Source organism: Vanessa atalanta, chromosome 25 (genome assembly GCF_905147765.1).
Source record: "Vanessa atalanta chromosome 25, ilVanAtal1.2, whole genome shotgun sequence".
Taxonomy (NCBI): domain Eukaryota; kingdom Metazoa; phylum Arthropoda; class Insecta; order Lepidoptera; family Nymphalidae; genus Vanessa; species Vanessa atalanta.
Genome location: NC_061895.1, coordinates 6,938,005 through 6,958,822, shown reverse-complemented (window position 1 = coordinate 6,958,822; position 20,818 = coordinate 6,938,005). Strand labels below are relative to the sequence as shown.

Sequence of the window (20,818 nt, the reverse complement as noted above, 5' to 3'; positions counted from 1 at the left end):
CGCTTTATCGCCAAAAAGACCTTTTAAAAATAATATAAATTAGGATACAAAGAAATCAACGAAGAAATACTCGAAAGGGATAATTGTTAATATTTCTCAGGAACATTTACCGTTCCCAGTAGCAGCCTGATGGTCTTCGCCCAGCAGCGGGTTATTTACAAACTATTTGATTATTTTTACAAAGCTGTAAAAGACAACGAAAGACATAATCAGACAAGACGTCGATCAACAATCTACTGTATCCGTTTCTTTTTATTCTGCAAAATAATACTAGCAAAGTCTTTATAAAAAGAATTACAAGTTATACTATTTTATTTGTCCAGTTAAGCGTATAGGTGGGATACAAGGATAATAAACTTAAAAAAAAAACATTAAATCTCAAAAAATCGTAAAACAAAATGAGATTGTATCTAATTAAAAATATGGTTATAAAATTATTTTTAAAAAACATAAGACATAATAATTGACACAACCGTTTAACGCCCTAATTCTTTAAAGTTAATTAAAGAATACTCTAATTATGTTATCTCATAAATTTATTTTAAAAGTATTAAATAAATTTTCATTTTACGTTTAAATGGCCAATTGGTTGTATGCATCACTTGTTAGGAAATATAAATACTTGGAATACAACCCCGTAATTATGGTCTCCTGACGAATCAAGAGAGATTAACCAACAGTGCATGATAGGTACTATAATATTAAAGCTCAAAGTATGACTGCAAAACATGTATCAGATGGGAGGCTAATCCAACAAAATCGTAGAGTTCTGCCTCTGGAGCAACAGAGATGCAACAGGTCAACAGGCACAGAGTATTTATAGTACTCAAGTTTCAGGCACCCGGTTTTTAGTAAGATTATTCCTCGACAAAAAAACTCTAGTTTTAATTTTTAACTTTTCATTGCCACTAGCTTTGACCTAGCTATGTAGCTACTAGACCAAGAGACCTAGGTAAGCATTTATCTGCTTGATAAAATTTTAAAATAACCCATATACAACGTATAGCCAAAACAAAATTCGTACAGAAAAACCAAAAAAAAGGATTTTTCAATATTTACGTCTTTAGGTGTACAACTTAGGCGATGAAATTCGTCATTATTGAGGTTTGAAATATGTAAATCGGTGTGTAGTCGGGTGATGAGTAAAGGACAATTAGAAAAGTTGTCATTGAAATTTCATCACCTAAGTTGTTGAAAACCAGAAAGGAAGTCGGTTTTTACCCTGTGTTTATGAGTAAGACAAAGCGTTTTCAAAATGAGACGATAAAACTGTTGATAAGAGTTTGTATGAAAAATAATGAAAAATGTTACGTTTAAATATGAATTTTTAAGTTTGGACATCTGTTTATTATAAGTTAAAGACTGTCACAGCTATTTTAAATATCCTGGGTGGATTAGAGGATTAACGGCTGGTCCCATATACAAATTATATGATAGCGAATCATCAGCAACTTAAGAGTTTAATGATAGATTTTGTATACCTACTATTAGTTTCTTTTCTCTTCTATCTCTTTCTCTCTCGACGTGTCCGTTGTGCTATGATTGCAGGAATTAGAGCTCGAACCACGACACAGATTTGTGGTGTTAATCAGTTATCGTCATTGTTATTGTTATAAATAAATACCATAACATGAATTTTTGCAATAGGTTGATTATAGTGGGATTTCTTTTGAATGCAATAAGAAAAAAAATCCAAGGTCCAATTTGAAATTTATCGTTTGAATTAATACGTCACACTTATGTGAATTAAATACTATTTCGCCAACTATGAGTAACCATCAGTGTCTGTCACCTAATATAATATGTAACCTATAACAGCGGAACTTTTTTAGATCATTTTATTATAAGTAATTTAGTTTTGTATATTAAGTGCGAAATGTTAACATTTTCGATAAGTTTCTTTTTGTGATATAGGTTGGTTGGTAGGACGAGCAAATGGACCACCTATAGACAATGATGTTGTTAGTAATATTAACCATTTCTTACATAACCAATGCGCCGTCAACCTTGGGAACTAAGGTGTTATGTCCCTTGTGCCTGTAGATACACTGGCTCACTCACCCCTCAAACCGGAACACAACAATACTGAGTACTGCTGTTTGGCCGTAAAATATCTGATGAGTGGGTGATACCACCCAAAAATTTTTGTGAAAAATTTTTGTTTACAAACTATAGGTATCAAAATATGCATTTTTTTTTAAATGAACTTAGCCCATTATTTAAAAAACTATATGCGCCTTTCCTTATTTTTAGATAGTTCTTGCGTATATCATTGCATAGTATAAAACAAATTCACTAACCGCTGTCTGTCCCTTTGTATGCTTTGATCTTTAATTACAAAACGGATTTTGATGCGGTTTTTTTTAATAGGTAGATTGATTCAAGAGGAAGTTTAATGATAGTAGAGAAACACTAATTATTTTAGAGGTTTCAAAGTGATGTCATAAATAATCACATTTTTTGCGCTTACATAACTAACGCTCGCTGAACCCAACGACCGTTATACTACGACGATAATATACTACAGTATTGTACACCTTAAAAAGGTATATGTCTATCTCTAAGGGATAACCCACAATAACCATTTTTTATCCTTTACTTTTTACGAGAAAAACTGGCTTTTTTTCGAAGCGATTTTAAGCAATACATCATCAATCCTCATCCAATTAAGTACATTGTGCATTTAATATAGATCAATATGGCCCTTTACAGCGTGTAAATTAAATTAATAGTTTCGAAGATATACCAGATTTAATATGCAGGAGCAGCGGTTTGTATTGTCTCACGACTACAAAACTGAACGTTGTAAGACATTCTGTAGTATATTTAGTATCAGCATTGCACCCATGCGAAGCCTAGGCGGATCGCTAGTTTAGTATAAAAACCCCCCTTTTTACAATTATCCAGTCACTTTTAAATGTATTTATATGTATAATTAACTGATTGATGTTATGTTGCCTACATTTATAATTGTGTTTAATAATGAGAGCATAACTTACCATTTAAGTCGTGATACTTTTATCTCTGCAAGACCTAGATTATTTTACTACGCACCTTATCTACAAAAAAACATGTTCACTACAAAATACGTTAGTACGTATGTGTGTAGACTAATCACTAACTCAAAATAGATTTGATGCTTTTTTGTTGCATAAAAAGTCAAAATTATCTAGCAACATTATAAATATTTAATAATATCCTTTTTTATCTGTAGAATTTTAAATTCGAGCATAGATACAAAAAGGTCTAATAGCTATTTATGCATTGAACTCGGACAGTCGGATATTGACATTTTTAGATAAAGACAGTATTTTTCAATATATTTGTTTGGTTAACGGATTAAAGTCGTACATTTTCCTGGGCTACCGTTATGTTTTTTAAATCACAGTCAATTTAGTTGTAACCATTCATAATACGAAGTTATCACATGATATTTGTATAGACGGACAAAATTTATATTTGGTTTTTCTGCGTTTAGAAGACAGTTACATATGAAAAAATATATCCATCAACAAATCAATGTTCATTATAAAACCATTGTAATTTTACCTGACACATCATTTCATTGCCCGACTTAATCCAAATGCAACCAGGAAACGTATGTATACGATGTACACTGCATTGTCGTGACATAACAGTTTCTAAAATTAACCAATCGCCTGCGCCAGCGCATCGTTGCAGGTGCGTCGGTGTTGCCACTTGCGAATACACCCCGGATTTCGGGTGTTGAACTCATAATTCAAGACACAATGACGCTTAGAGTTTCTCGGTTCGGACGATTGAAGTTTGAATGTTTATTTTTATATTTGAACTCGCAAATACGTTTGAGACTTCCATTATGCATAACAAAATATAAAGAGATTCCAAATTCAAATTTGAAATAATAAATAGGAATGTTAAATGGAACATAAATGATTGAATGAAAATTCGAAAACATTCGAGAATGAAAATGTTTTAATTAATATTTAAGCAAAAAATAACTCATAAATATCGTACCAGTAGACCAGTAACACACAACACATTAAATATTTATTACTTTATTTACGTTCAGTTAATTTCTATTTTTAACTATTTCTCGTGCCATTGTGTAAGTATATTTATTTTTAACGAGTAAATTCTTACTCTAACAGTCTTAAAAAAATACATCGGAACATTTTTAAAAAATATACATATATATAAATATCCAAACTTGTATCTAATCGATTTTATAAATTTTAACGTCAATACAAACCAATTATTTAATTTTCAACCGCAAAAATACTACCATTAAACATTTTTAACAGATTTATTTTTTAGTTAATCCGTGTTCGTCAAAAGAATTCCACACTTAACAATTAACCCCTAAGCATGGTCAAAATTTAACCGTGTTGCAAATTACCCTATGCCCTTCTGTATTACGAGCTGGTTAATTTTACCCAAGGCGTGTTGCCAAGTGCTCAGGTGAAAACGACATACCAATCTGATATATTTGATTTAAATTCCGTACGAATCGCTTTGAACTATCTTCACGTTAAATATTTCTGGAATAGTCAAACCGGACGAATTTATTAGCGCAGGAATTTCGGATCGGTTGATCATTTTTCGGTGGAAAATTAGTTGAGTCCATTTTGCACGTATGTTACGAGTGTGTTGTACAGATCGGAGTTTTTTTATGCCTCATAATATTGTTGTGAGTTCACGGAATCAAGATAGTTTGCATGACGTTGTAAAGATAACTCACAGGAGATGAATACTATGCGTTTTCTTTAATTCATTCCAGCGATAGAGACGTAACAATACAAGAAATTAGTTCAAAAACTCTTCCCATCAATCAAGCGTGAAACTGAAAAGACTTGCTTATAAAACTCACTGTTTGTTTTAATTTTTATTAAATTATCTCAGTATGAACAACAGAGATTTAGCAATAAGTAATTTTAATTTCGATTCAAACTTTCTGTTTCTTTTTTTAATTTATTGGCTCAGTATGAACTGTTCAATACATGTTTCTTATTATTTAAGTTATCGTTCAAACGAAATGTATTTAAACAGGAAACAATGACAGTAATTATTGTATTAGTAATTATGTTTAGTATTCAATAATTAAATGCATAATTCAATGAAACCTTAATCGTTACGGCTGATAGCACACGTTGCTCGAGCGAGCGATCTGATGGCGACGAAATATTTAATACCACGGCCACACATACCCGACCAATCTTAAAGAACTCGGTCGAAAAAAAAGAAGTTTTATACACATTTCTGAAAATACAATCTTTTTTTGCTATATCGTGTTAAAGAGTAATGTGTACCTCGTTTGAAAAGGGGAGAATGAGCCTATCATACGAATTGCCGAAAGATTGGTTTCGACTTATGAGTTTCTTGCCGGTTCTTTTTACAATCTACATTCCGAACCGTTGGTAGCTTTATTTTTAATACGATTCTGTGAAATGGGGATTCAAAAGTTCTTGAATAAATTATATTTTGATTTTAATCAAATTGTTTGTAAGACGGATATCACCTCGTGTCACGCGGGCTTAGTTTGTTAGAAATGCGACACGTACAATTATACACACACGGTCCAAATAACTGTCAAAAATATTCGTCAATGTTTTGTACAGATAAGCTGTTAACTTATTCTCACGTAGTTATTATATTTGCTATCTCTTGAAATACTTAATGAATTTTTGTACAATTTTAAAGTATTTTCTCATTACGAAATAAAATAACCATCCGTAGGAAAAAGTTATTTTGTATGGAAATATTATTAAAATTCAGCTTAAATTGCAGTTTGGTGTTAATGTAACGAAGCAACACGACGATACATATTTTCTTGGTGCGAGCCTGTTCTCCCGGAAATTCCCCGGGAATTCCCCCTAGGAATTGGAGGCCCGCATAGGTCGGCCGAGTGTTAGGGCGTCACGGTAGCATGCGAAAGCGATCCTGTGGTGCCCGCCGAAAAGACGGAGCCACTTACCATCATATGGCCCATTTCCCAGTCCGACTACCTATTAAATAAGATTTTCGCTCTTTTCCTAATACCACTATAGACTTATTTATTTATATCTTATTGTACCAATACTTGAAACTAAATTTTACTTATGGAGTTGTCAAAAGTTGCATAATTGCAACTTGTGGCCTTATTGCTAAAGCGATCTCCTCCAGACAATATTTGGGGAGAGTGGTTGTAAAACAAATCTGAGAATGGGTAATTACTCTGATAAATTCTAGACTTCTAGGTCGACAAAAAACTACGCTCGGTAAATATCACACACTCATTAATTTCATACTTCCGCCGCACTAAGTACTTAATAGGTATAACTCTGATGAAGTTTAAAGGGTTATTAGTGATCTAGCATCACAGACAAATTGGACATAACACATATCATATTGGACCCAAGTATTGGATAAAATTATTGGACCCAAGGCTAGGATACGGGCTCCTTTGTGTATTTTATTTTGGAACGAAGTTAGTTCTTTTAACCCAATTTAATGAGGAGACCCTTACCCCATTAGATGACCTTTGACCTCCGTCTCTTTCTGTATGGCTTTATAAAACATTATATAAACTTACCCTTTTTTGAATAATTGTTTTAATTTACGCGGGATTTTAATAACAATTTATGTCATTGTAAATTAATTTATTCTCAAACGTATTTAATTTATTTTATTGTGTTTATTATTTTACAATACAATTTTACATAAACATACATATATAATTGTATTTACTAACTGTATTGTACTAATTTGACTGTATTTTTTTAGATGTTGAAAAAGAGTAACTACTGAGTTTCTTGACGGTTCTTCTCGGTAGTATCTACATTCCGAACCGGTGGTAGCATTACTTTAAATATTTTCTTATATGACGATTCAAAAGTGCTTGTAAAAGCCTACTTGAATAAAGTATATTTGATGTAAAGGTCACAGGATCGATCCTGACCCCTTGGGCTATTGTTGTACTCACTCCTAACACAAGTGACGAGCTTAAAAGGAGGGGTTAAGAGGAATGTTAGTAATTTCTTAATTAATTTGGGGCATTGCTAATATTCTTTTTATATATAGTGAAATCAACTTCCAGGTGTCCAAACATACCTCTCGTGTGTTTGTGTGTTAAATATAAAAAAAAAATGACTACACACACACAAACGTAAAATATGACAGCATTTCGTCCCACTAATGGCATATAATTAATTATACTATACTCGTATCGGAAAAGTGATCACATTACCATTCCTATGAAAGTCGGTGGTGGTGAGCAAAAAAACTGGAATGCAAAATTGCGTATTTGCACGCTTTCGCACAAATTAAAGTAATCGTGTCAATTAATTGCATGGCTGTATGAAAGATGGTTTTGACCGTAACAAGATGGTACCGTTATTTAATTTAGACTATAAATACCGCTCGTGTACGATTGACATAAACGGATTTTTAAATGCAATTCTATTTTGTAATAATACGATACTTTTGGGGCTTTGGAGCTAAAAGGTCCAAAGTATGTATGAACATACGTATACTATAGACGCGAAAGTAACTCTGTCTGTTTATCTTTCAAGAACAAATGTCTGAAATATATTTGATTAAATTCGGCATATACTCCAAGGAAAGCTATAGGTTACTTTCTATGATTAAAACCTGATGACCAACCCCTAACAAGAACGCACGGGCAACACAACTAGTTTTTGAATAAAATGGCATATGTTATATACAACGATCAGCATTGTTTCATTGTTTATGTTCCGATAACCAAAATGAAGGGATAATGATATAGGCCTTTTTAGCCCCAGACCAAATATTTGTTCTTTCTTAAAACGCAAAGTGATAACGTGGGTTTGGTTTCGATCGAGTTCTGGGATATCAATGAATACCGCTTTTAAAAGAGATGACTCAGTAATGGCGACGATTGCGGGTTCTAACTCGAACGAGCATCACTTTTCATTTGATTAGTTTGGATTGTACCATTTATTTTATGAAGGAAAACATTGTTAGTAAACCTGCATATATCAAATTAAACGTTACGTTTGCTCAGCAGCGAGGCAGATATAACTTTAATTGTTACTTTACTTTGATTATATTACTTAATTTAAAGTAAAAAGTAAAAGTGTCTTAAAATAATTAGTAGCAAACATTTAACAACGGCCGTTGATCTTCCATCAATATGGCAATCAATGTCTTCCTACGGCAAGTGTTACCATTTGTAACTGTCGTGCACAGATAATCAACTGTGAAATTACAGTAACGGTAAATAAACTATTATATTTTCTTAATAAACTTACACACATATTTAATTAAACTTTATTTCAAACAATATTTATTTTTTAATCTATCATAAAAATACGACACATTTTTTTTAATTTAATTAAAAATAAAACAGCGCCATCTAGCGCCACCACATCGAAATCAATGAAAACATTTTTATGTCCAATACATAACTGCATACTATAAAGGTAGTCCCTCACTGTAAACATTCACCTGTATAGTAACTCAAATTCGACCATTACATAAGTGAGTGAGAAGATCTGAGCATAACAGTATGCAAACACTAACGATCCTATTTGACCGACATTGTAAAAACAATTGACTGCAGGCGAATCCGGGAGCATTGCGTTACAGTCATTCAGTGAGATAGTACTGTAACGATTACGTTACTGAGTATTAACTCAAAATTGAATTGATTATTACATTACAAGCGGATGATCCCGGTGAAGAACTTCCCTGTGAGGAACTACCCTAATGTTAATGAAAGCGTCAGATATTCGCTTGTATATAATAATATGTAGCCTATAGTCGTGGCGATCGGTTGAACGCAATAAAAATGAAAGCGCTTCAGCGCTACTGGTGACAATTTACAACAATGCAGATTAAATAACTAAATAAAAAACCGTAAATGTGCCTAACAGTCGCGGAGATCGGACAATAGGTGCCATTTTTTTTATCTCAAACAGCAAATAATGTAAAATGTAACGAAATATACGAAGATCAGAATATTAATACGAAACAGTGTAGAAATTCCTCTGGCCAAGTTCCACCCACTCCGTCCAAATATACAAGTAAACAACGAAATGAATACTTTGAAATACGTCGGGACGGGAACATCGCTGAATGCGAATCGCTTGATACTAACACCGGCTATTTTTACTCAATATTTTTAATTCCAGAGCCCATAAGGTGTGAAAAGTAATATCTAGGCGCATATCGTAAGAAAGCGAAACCTGGGGATTTATTCTGGGGAGCTTAATCAAAACTCGATTATAAAATGTCAACAAATGTCACTTAAGACATTGTCTGTAATATTTGAAGGATTTATTCGTCAGAATTGCGTATCACTTCCAAATGTTACCAATTTTAAAAAATTGTAATATTATAATTTAGATTACTCATTAATAATAATTTTATATTTCGTCCCAATAGTCATGAATCGAACGTTATCTTTTTTTTAAATCTCATGACAACCTAAAATTTTATTACCTGTGGAAAAAGATAATTAAAAAAAAATGTAGCAAAAATAAAATGGCGTGTGTTTGATAGCAAATCACAAATATAAATCATAAATTGATAAAATCATGGTTAAGTATGACTTTTAATAAATAATTAAAAGATAGAAGGAGTTATCTTAGACACAAACGCCTTAACCTTTAATTTTTGCTTGTGATGTAGTTGGGATTTCTTGTACCCTCGAATGCCAAATCATTGTTGTTGGAAAGAGAGTAATCAATGAACTGAACATTTATAACGTTTATATAAAAAAATAATAATGTTATTTACTGACATACTCTGTAATTAAAATGGTGGCAAAGAGTAACTACTGAGTTTCTAGCCGGTTCTTCTCGGTAGAATCTACTTTCCGAACCAGTGGTAGACTGTGATAGAGATACGTATATATTTGTTAAAACAAGAATTCTTTTAAGTAAATGTTAGTAGAAACTTTATTTACTTCTCATGAAACCTTGATTGGCACGTTTCAAATAAGATTCAATTTATTTATTAAGTTTGACCACCTTCGATTGAAATTGTAAATAGCGTATTACGATCCGCTAAAATATTCGTTGCTGGTTAATCTTACAGTTTAAATAACGAACATACATTATTCCCGCGCTTTTTTCCGTCACTGTATGCACAGATAAAATAAAATGTTTGGTGAAACTTGAGATTGTATTTGTAAATGTTATTTTTTAACTACATAACAAACAAATTATTTTAACATGCTAAGATAAGGATGAAATTTCAATTTCGACATTTATTTATTTGTATAAATTATTTGCCCGTGATGTGTACCGTGTACTTTGCCTTAAAACAACCTAACACTGTTGCTTTCTGTTGATATAAATGGCTAAACAAGATTCTTTCTGAGCGAAAGTAGTTAAACTAGCATATTGTACAAGTTAATTTTTCTTTTTCTTTTTTATTCTTAGACAGGATGTACTTTTTAGTTGTAGATTCTAAGAATCGTCAAAATTGTTAACAATTTACAAAGGACTTAAACAAAGATCGTGTACTTTTGAATTTCTAATATGATACATACCTTGTTCATTATCATCCACAAAACGATATTTTCTGACCAAAACACGAACTAGCTTCTTAAAACCGATACAGGCGGGGTACATCTTTGGCTTTCAACTGCAAGCGACAAGAAGATATAAATCGGAGACCAGTATAAACACGAAAGTGCTGCAGTGCTGCACTTTCTGCTGCAGCTTCCTCATTTAACGTCATTTCCCTGACGTGAAAGATCTTTTTGCATACTCATGTCTAGTTTCAAAGGGCTCTGTAATATCAGGATGATCGATTTTTATCAAGAGTCCTTATCGTATCTCTTCTTCAAGTTTGCGTAAGACTTCGGCCTGGCCCCTGTGAGGCAAGCCAGCTAAAGATATTCTTTTTTGCGACAAAACTATTTAAAACTGTACCAAGATTTTTATAGGATATCCCAAACAATAAGTGTTTGACTCTTGAGTCGATAAATCGATATATTGTCAAATTATATCATAAAACAGCAGCATGATGCAATAAAAATACAATCAAACATCATCAAAACTCCATTGCTATTTGAAAATAACAAAAAAAAAAATTTAACAGACATATTATGACATAACGTGTTAAACTTTAAACATATCTCCTTTGCCTGATTAAAAAAATATAACTCAAAAAAAAAAACTTCAGATTTAAATATGTCTGCAACGTGTTACGTATTCAGATGGACATTATACGTTACACATGAACGTAATGGTCCCTATAAATAAGTCGAGTGAAAAGTCAACGTGCGACCCAGTCATCTAGGATGCCCACGCGCATTATTCGTCAGGGGGTATATCTGATATAAGAATATTCGAGATGTTATTTCCTCGAGCTTAATATAGCATTATATACTAATATTATATTAAACGCGTTAATCTTTAGAAATGCCAATGGGAGTTTTAAAGTTTCGGTAACACAATTGTTTAGGAGTTGGAATTATTTATATACTAATATCATTATAGAGACCACTGGGAGCAGAAACTTTTAAGACTAAGGCTAAAACCACACGAAGAAGATATTTATTAAATAAATACAGAACGTAACTAGAAATAACTTATTTACAAATGATGCAAGCATTTTAGAATGCTGGCAACATTTCCCTATAGAACCATAATTTCTATTTACTGGAAAATGAACGCGTCGTGTTATTATATCATAAGCAGATACAATATAGTTGTCGCCCGCGGCTTGCCCGCGTTTCAGGGCTTCATCGTCAGATTTTGGGCAAAAAAAAATACGCCTTTATTCTTCCTTGGGGTTCAAACGTGCTTCATACAAAATTTCAAAGAGTAACAGTCAGACAGACTTTCACATTTATAATGTTAGTATAGATTGATTTGCACTTTATTTCAAGGTTGCAACTGTAAGAAGTATTTAATTATCTTAGGCAAACCCGTCACCCAACGCTGACTTTCCATGCGCTTAACTTCTACTTATATTTTGTTAGCGACCCCACATAGCACAGTAATAAAAGAAAAATATATAATATCAATATAATGTATATCATAAATATATTACATTCAGGCATTTGTAGCTTTCGAGCGTTGAAAAAAAATATTTGTTCTTTAGTTCCGGGGATTACCCCTACACACATTAACAGCCTGTAAATATTTTTTAGCCACTTAAGGCTAAGGCCTCCTCACCCTTTGAGGAGAAGGTTTTGGAGCACCACGCTGCTCCAATGCGGGTTAGTGGATATACATGTGGCAGAATTTCGCTGAAATTGGATACGATGTTTTCCTTACCGCAGAGCACGAGATGAATTATAAACAAAAATTAAGCACATGAAAATTCCGTGGTCGCAACCTAAATCAGTTAAGATGCACGCGTTCTAACCACTGAGCCATTTTGGCTCAACCAACAAAAAATATTTGCCGTTTATTTGTTTGTATGTGACCCCTACATAAACAAATAAATTTTCTCTCTTTATAAAATTTGTATAGATTTCGGTAGAAGACCTGTTGAGTAGCAATTGAAAAATGTAGAGTAACTTGGGTTTTTTTTTAATTTTTGTATTCAATTTGATATTCCAACTAATATTATTAATGCGAAAAGTTTGTCTGTTTGTTACGCATTCCCGACTTAACTACTCAACGGATTATCATGAAATTTTCCAACGTTATCAGGGGTACAGAAAGAGCGTAGGATACCCAACACTTGCCCGATCCCCATTATCTCTTGGAAACTGGAAACTTGAATAAATTTGTTAATGTATATTTTTGTATTACTAGCTAAATCTGTGGCTAGAGTCGTGCAAAAAATATAAAACTTGACCCAAGCCAAGTTCCACTTTAACCCCTCGAAGGGGGACTTAAAAGTAAAGTAGCCTATGTCCTATTTGTAGTCCCCGGAACTCAAACTATCGCCATACCAAATATCATCAAAATCAGTCCAGCGTTTTAAGCGTGAAGAGCTAACAACAAAACATTTCAATATCCTCGGCGTATGATTTTATTAAAAAAAAAAGTGTCGGATTACACATTTAATTCGTACAGAACATAAATAGCGAATTGTGTTGCCATAAAAATGGTCGTAACAATAAAACGTTGCCCTATAAATAGGCATCGTAATATCTCGTTAAGAGATAGACTTCCTTCTATTGGTTTGGAAAATTTAATAGGACGCAGTGTTAGGAATTTTGAGTTATTTTTGCAGTCTAAACAAACTGAAAACGGAACAAGACGACGCCATACGTTGTAAATAATCGTCTTGTAGCTTTAAAATTAACATTTAGAGTTTCCATCAAAACTTTAAAATTAAACGTTGTAATTTACTTAGAAAAGAATTTTCGATCTTTTACAAGTCGCAAAATTGCTTTAAGTGAAACCACCTCTTCCAATCTCAGTAGGAAAAAAGATAAACAAACCTTAGATTTACGTATTTCATGCGATTCGCTAATAACTCAGCTATATTGTGCACTAACCTAACCTTTAAGAAAAGAGCGTACTCTTTCCTGAAAGGCCGGCAACGCACCTGCAAGCCCTCCGGTGTTGCAGATGTCCATGTCAATGGTAGTCACTTTCCATCAGATGAGCCTCCTGCTCGTTTGCCACCTATGCCATAAAAAAAAACTACTAAGATTATGATGAATATATATTTATTTATAATATAACACAATTACACTTAACTACGTATATTTATTTTCGTCGACATTCAAAACGCCATTTTGTTTGCAAATTCATAGTGAATATCATAGACACATCAAGCTCAACCAATGACATCGATGAAAAGCCGCACACTTGAATATTTTAACATGTTTTAAAATTAATGAATATAGACAAGAAACCAATGAATAGTATTTCAAGTTGTTTTTTTTTTTAAATCTACTAACTTTATTTAAGTATAATCATTGAAATCGAAAATCAAGAGTCGCGATGCTTAGTTCATGAAGATCATGGGTTCCAAATTAGTATGCATATTTTTAGTCGGTGTAGAATAGTATTAAAAACAAACTACATGAGTTGGAATCCACCGATCCACATTAAGCAGTGTAGACTTAAAGCCCCAAACCCCCCCCCCCCTCCCTTCAAAGGAAAAGGCGACCTCCGACATTTACGGTCCATTATTTTACTTTATAACAAAAATAAACATTAAACTAAACCTAGACAGTGTTATAATTCTAGAAACAAAGTACTAACAGTAACTTCTCAACTAGGCCGAACTCGTATAGATTTTAGCCTCTTCAATGGACTTAAAAATAATTTTAAGTTGAATATATATATTTTTTTTTATTTGACTCTTTTTATAACCAGCCATAGGTAATATGTTTATCAAATACCATATAGTATTTTTGTCAAATAAAATACACGTACGATTTAAATTTGACTATATACCTATATTTGTACGATCTTCATTTTATTGAAAAATCCATATAATTTTAAATATAAAAAAGGGTAAAGAAAAATTAAGCCGCTAGAAAGAGAAGAGACTATATCTTCTAATTTGTTTTCACAATCTTGAGGGAAATTCGGTTCGGTATTATCTCAGACTCTCACACATGTACGTGTGTGTACATAAGTACATTCTCTGTTATTTAATAACACAGAATAAATTACTTTAACCAATCCCTGTTTGATTTCCAGAACCAATACAATGGCTACCACGATGGAGGCGTCTCAGTCCCTCATCCAGTCTGAGTCCAGGGTGCACTACCAGGAAGTGGTGACGGAAACGAGGCAAGTGAAGAAGAAGAGCAAGTCCAGGCGGCATAAGGATGAGGGATCCATATCGGTGGTAAGTGAAAGCAAGATTTTATATTATTTTTTACGTTGACCATCATTCCTGATATGTGTTAGGAATGTTTAACATAAAATATTGTATTTTTCATTAATAATTCATGCCCACCCTATTATTACGGATTATACAAATTAATTGCCATAATATAAATATAATATCCTTAAATATGATTAAAGTTAAAAGTTATAGCCCTCGAATTGAATAAAAAAAAAAAACGGTGTTGCCATTGAAAAAAAGATAAGCGAACCTTTTCCTTCGAAAATATTTTTCCCTTGTAGTCTAAATATTGATTGATGTTAAATCATACTTCGACTAGACTATTAATACAGTTGGTAATTACGTAAATATTTCTGGTAGAGTTCTATTATATAATGTAACAATACCATAGATTATAACTAAAATTTATCAATGGATGATTTTCCAGAAACTTCGATAGAATACGAACACAATTATTCGCATAAACAGTTTTACAAAACAGCTGTGTAAGCTATTAAGAAATATTATTTATTACGGCGATTTGACGATGTCGGTAAATCTAATTATTTAAAAAGATCTTGTAACTATGCTTAAGCAACTTATTACAGAATCAAGAGAATAATTAAATGATAATCTTATTATTTATATGAGTGCCCAAATATTTATACACTTTTCCTAGCAAAAGCAAGAACATAATGTCTTAAGTTATACGAGTCAATACAAATACACAAATTTAAAAAAGTCCTTTTTTATTTTTAATGATCAAAAAAGTATTTTAGAAACTATAAGACATGTTCCATAAACATTCTATTTATGGAATTGACAGTATATTTCGAAACATGTCGACATGACGAGGTGGCCGAGTGGTTAAGGCGTTGGACTGCTAATCCAATGTGCTCTGCACGCGTGGGTTCGAATCCCATCCTCGTCGATTGTTTTATTTTATTTTTCAAACAGTTTTTTTAAATTAATTTATACCATTTATTTTGCTGCTGATAATTTCATTAACGCAACTTTGTATAATGCCAATTGCCACTATACCTAAACTATAAACTAGAGGTACCATCTTCATATTCAAGGGTCGCTTTTGCCAAGCTACGTTGGCCGCAAAAAATCCTCCAATATTAAAAAACAAAAAATATTGCATTATTATACAGATTTAGTATTTATTTAAGGTCAGTATTGAAGAAAAAACTGAAAATAAAACACTATCAAATAGTAATTAATATAAGAATTTCTCTCTCTCTCACACACTCTAACTATACCTAACTCGTTTTTAAATATTTTCGTTATCAAACTAATAGACAATTTAAAATAGCTCGCTTATTTAGTGATAGAACAAGAATTCGCTTGTCGCGTCAATAGTCTTAATTTAAAGCGCTCGAAGCGCTGCTACTTTTTATTATATTATTGTATACTAAACCTTCTGAAAAGCGCCGAATCTTCTGGTATAAGTCTTATGAGAAAAGGTCTCCAAATATTTAGTTATAATAGTTGGCAAATTCTGTCTATTTTTCAGAATATCTTCAAAAGTTACATTACTTTTAGTCGATCATTCACAGCATAAATTTTACCCCTTTTCCTTTAGTGTTCCTAGCTTAATTTGATTCAATCAAGGCTATCTGAAATTTGACTAAAAAAGCCCATCCTAAGAAACATTTGCCCTTCAGAACAACAACAGTTGGTATTTAATGATAAGTAAATAAATAAATACCTACTAATTCTATGATAACAATTCTACAGATATTATCCAAATGGCTTCATGATTAAGAACAAAAACCGAACAAACACACACCACACACACACAAATAAAATTTCAAATTACGCGTTTAACATCGTGGGACAAAATAGCTTATTGAAAACACTGGTTTTCAGCTGGTCAATTTAAATTCCTCGTATCTTTTATCACATTTAATTAAATTAATAATAATAATCTTTAAATTTCGATCAACAGTCGAAGAGTTCAGAGAAGTTGTGCAAGAAGATGAAAGCGGATAACGAGAACCCGACCTGTGCAAAATGTTCCCGGCCCGTGTACGCCATGGAGCGCATCAAGGCTGAAAAACGAGCCTGGCACAAGGAGTGCTTCCGTTGTGTGCAGTGCAACAAGCAACTTACGTAAGTCGAGGCAATACATTCACATTTTACGGATAGAACGACTTTAAGTATCCATTGTGGAGATTCTACCAAATAAATACCAAAAGAATACTTGGTCAAATCATATCAATGCAAAAATATATTGTATTCAAGTTGGCTTTTATGAGCATTTTTGAATCGAAATTTTACAAATTTGTTTTTAATGTAACGCTACTACTGGTTCGGGATGTAGTTTCTCCAAAGAACGGCTTATTTATTATTATTATTTAACAAACGATTTTTATTTATTAATTGACAAAGTTAAAATCGTATAACTAATAATATAAATTCAAATTAAGAACAATAAAGTCAGTTATATTTAACGATTTGAACCCTTCGGCCATTTCGGCTATTTTTTGGTAATTACAGGCACTAGGGATAACCCGACCCTGTTGGTGAATCCATGGTTTAATATGTAGAGTATTATTTTACAATACTTGTTTTTATGAACGAATTGGAATTTTATGTCGTAAAATTTACCCCATTTACGACGGGGTAGAAAAATTGTTTCAAAAACGAAAACATAATATAAATTTTAAAAAAGTATGACAAACGTGTTTTGCTCCTTTAAATATTAATAAAAAGCATTTCCAATGGCACTTATTGGAAATTAAAAAAATATATAAATATATATTAATATGATTAATAAAAAGAAGACCAGAAAAAGTTAGTCGTGTCTCAGCTACCCATAGACATCGTAAGACATACACATTTCTCCATCTTAACACAAATGACAATACGTCCATCCCCGCTATCCCTTGTGTCTATGATACGAGGTTTTAATGAATATATATTTTCAGAGTGGAGACGTACCAGAGCGACCACACAACTTTATATTGCAAGCCGCATTTCAAACACCTGTTTGAACCTAAACCTGTGGACGGTGACGATGAAATGGATGGTAACTATTGTAGCCATAATTTTTGATTTATTGACGGACAAAATTTTCAAAGATTCAGGACATTTGTCTTGTTATTGTGATGGACTTAAATATTTTCGATGGTATGCACTTTCATAAAATGTTATTATTGTTCAACGTTAAACATCAGAACTGGAAATAATATAATTGAGAAAAAATACTTGCACAAGTTTTAACCTATTTAACTCGGAATACAATTCTATTAAATTAAAACAAATTACAAAAAATATTATCATTTATCAATGAAGTTTCTACTAAGTAAAATATAATATATTATTTAATTAAGTTTAAACATACATAACGTGACCATACATCCCATTTGAAGTAGATAAGTCCCATATAAGCAATACGTATCCTCTTAACCCTGAAAGTATTCAAAATGCCTCTATGACAAAACTCACAAAAATTCCGGCACATTTAAACCAAAACCAGGTATAACAAAAATATGCTTGGTCTACATGTACAATATTTATGAGCTTCAATCTGATGTATGTCTGTATCTAAATGGTCTGTAATAATATTCTGTAACTATGACACTGGTATGAGATGACATTTTCACTTGTGACATTTTGATAATTAACTTATGGTGATACATTATTTTAATTCGTGTCGCATTCCATTTTATGAGAATTGACAATCGTATGCCGTGTATATGTGTATAGCCTATTCCAATGGAAGTAGGAAAAAAGATAAACAAACCTTAGATTTACGTATTTCATGCGATTTGTTAATAACTCAGCTATGTTGTTGAGTTTATGATTAATATATCTTTATTTATAATACATTACACTTAACTACTTATATCCATTTTAATTTAACTCCCAAAATTCCGATAACAGTTTCGTCAATCAAAACGCCATTTTTTCACAAATCCATAGTGAATATCACAGATTAATCAAGCTAACCAATGATATCGCGTCAATTGGCTGTCAAATGTTGCCTTTTCTCCTCTTATGGTTGGAATAGTGTGTATGTCTGTGTATTTTTTGTTACAGCTGCACCTAAGAAGCATCAAATGATTATCTGTGAAAGTCAACCGGTTGAGCTGCCCCCAGATGTCGTTAGAGGTTCGTAGTTTTCAGCTATTAACTCAAAAATTAAGTGGAAAAGCGAAGAAAATTATATATTTCCAAGATTTTAATACTCAGTTTATAGAGATGTGTGTGTTTGTATGTAGGTATATTATAGTAGTTATATTAATTATTTTACTTGGTGGTAGGACTTTGTGCAAACCTGATATTCTTCCGCCAAGCAGGAATTGTCGGTATTTTTGTGTTCCGGTTTGAAAGGTGAGTCAGCCAGTTTAACTACAGGCACAAGGGACATAACATCTTAGTTCCCAAGGTTGGTGGCGAATTCAGGGATGGTTAATTCTTACAGCGCCAATGTCTATGGGTGGTGGTGACCACCTAATACCGGTTGGCCCATTTTCCTATTACATAAAATATAAATCTGTTTTTTCTTTTCATAAATTGAGTGACTTCATTTGGAAAAGATTCAATACTAATTCTGCAATAAAATCAATCAATAACTTTTGACGACCTCCGTGGTCGAGTAGTGTGTTCATGGGTACGCCACTCCGGTCAAGTAGTGTGGACCCGGGTTCGATTCCCGGCCGAGTCGATGTAGAAAGAGTGCATTAGTCTTCTATGTTGTCTTGGGTCTGGGTGTGTGGTACCGACGTTACTTCTGATTTTCCATAACACAAGTGCTTTAGCTACTTACGTTGGGATCAGAGTATAATGTATGTGATGTTGTCCAATATTTATTTATTTATCATTTATTACAGAAACAGCATTATCGATTACTTTTAAATAATTGACAATGTTGTTATTTTGCTATGAGATCATAATGTGGTCCCCTTGTTTGAATCAAATCAAGAATTGGGTGTTTTGGTACAACTTCTAATGAACCTCTTTTATATCAGAGAGGTTCAGAAATCTTTTCTGAAAAGAATATTGTTTGCGTCATCATGAAAATATGTTTCTTTCATCAGTGACCATAGATGTGACCAGATGGTGTCACCTACCTACGCAACTGTCTTCTATAATTTATTAAAACTTAGGCCTATAAGGGATTAACGATTTATGGATTCTGAAACATGACTATTTTAAATTTTTCAAAAACAATAAAAACTAAGAGAAGGTATTATAAGTCTAACTAATAGTAGTCAGGGTTACTTGTCATAGACTTTGATTATTTAACTATATACATTACTAAATATATATTTTTTCTATCAGCATCTGACAAACCGGACCTAGGTCTCGAAGAGCTGGCCTCGCTGGACGTGAAGTCCAGGTTCGAAGTGTTCGAGCGCAAGGCGAAGGAGGAGGAGCCCGTCACTCTGGAGCCCCGGGCGCCGCGGGAGAAGAGCACCGCTCTCCTCTCTAAGTTGGCCAAGTGAGTATTGTTACAGTACTAATATACCCAGACAAGATACGTATTGTCCGCGAGAAATATAGACCCTAATTCAATGTGTTTTTAAAACAATATGATAAAATGCAGATTATGATGATTCCACACCTTGGGAATGAGATAATCGCCTCCATCCTGTTTCCAATAACGAAACTATATTTGTTGCCCCGCTAAATAAAATTCCGCTCAGTTTCTTTCGCGGGTTCTTTTCAAGTCCGAGGTATTTGTTTCCGAGCCGGTGGTAGATTTTTGACTATTAAAAAGCAAGTGTAACGCTTCTATATTGATAAAGATTCTTGACTTACATACATAACAATACTGAGTATTTTTGAACGGACGGGTGAGTAAGCCAGTGTAATAGATACAAGCTAGATGTTTAGTGATTTTTAGAGCTATTGCTGTTTGGCGGTAGAATGTCTAATGAGTGGGTGGTACCCAGACGGGTTTGCACATAGAGTTAGTAGTTTCAGCTTAGATTCAAAATTACTTTTAATTGAATAAAGATAATTTGTTTTTCATTGTTATTTTTTAATTATACACTTCTTAACTTAAACAATTAAAATTACGATATTATATTAAAATGAAATGCATGGAGACTTTTTTTTTAAATAAAGATTTTAAAACGTTTACAAATGTCCTAATAAGTAT

General features: G+C 32.7%; 1 protein-coding gene and 1 non-coding gene across 2 annotated transcripts in view; both read left to right on the top strand.

Annotated features, from left to right (window-relative positions):
- Positions 1-20,818, top strand: part of LOC125073740 — a 36,654-nt gene that overhangs the window by 6,963 nt on the left and 8,873 nt on the right. The window contains exons 2-6 of the mRNA XM_047684754.1: positions 14,571-14,721; positions 16,655-16,818; positions 17,637-17,737; positions 18,751-18,822; positions 19,996-20,155. Coding sequence (XP_047540710.1) covers positions 14,581-14,721; positions 16,655-16,818; positions 17,637-17,737; positions 18,751-18,822; positions 19,996-20,155 — 638 coding nt within the window. The 5' untranslated portion in view covers positions 14,571-14,580. The remainder of the gene's footprint in view (positions 1-14,570; positions 14,722-16,654; positions 16,819-17,636; positions 17,738-18,750; positions 18,823-19,995; positions 20,156-20,818) is intronic.
- On the top strand, positions 15,550-15,631 carry Trnas-gcu. The gene has a single exon. It is a non-coding gene; the product is annotated as a tRNA-Ser (tRNA).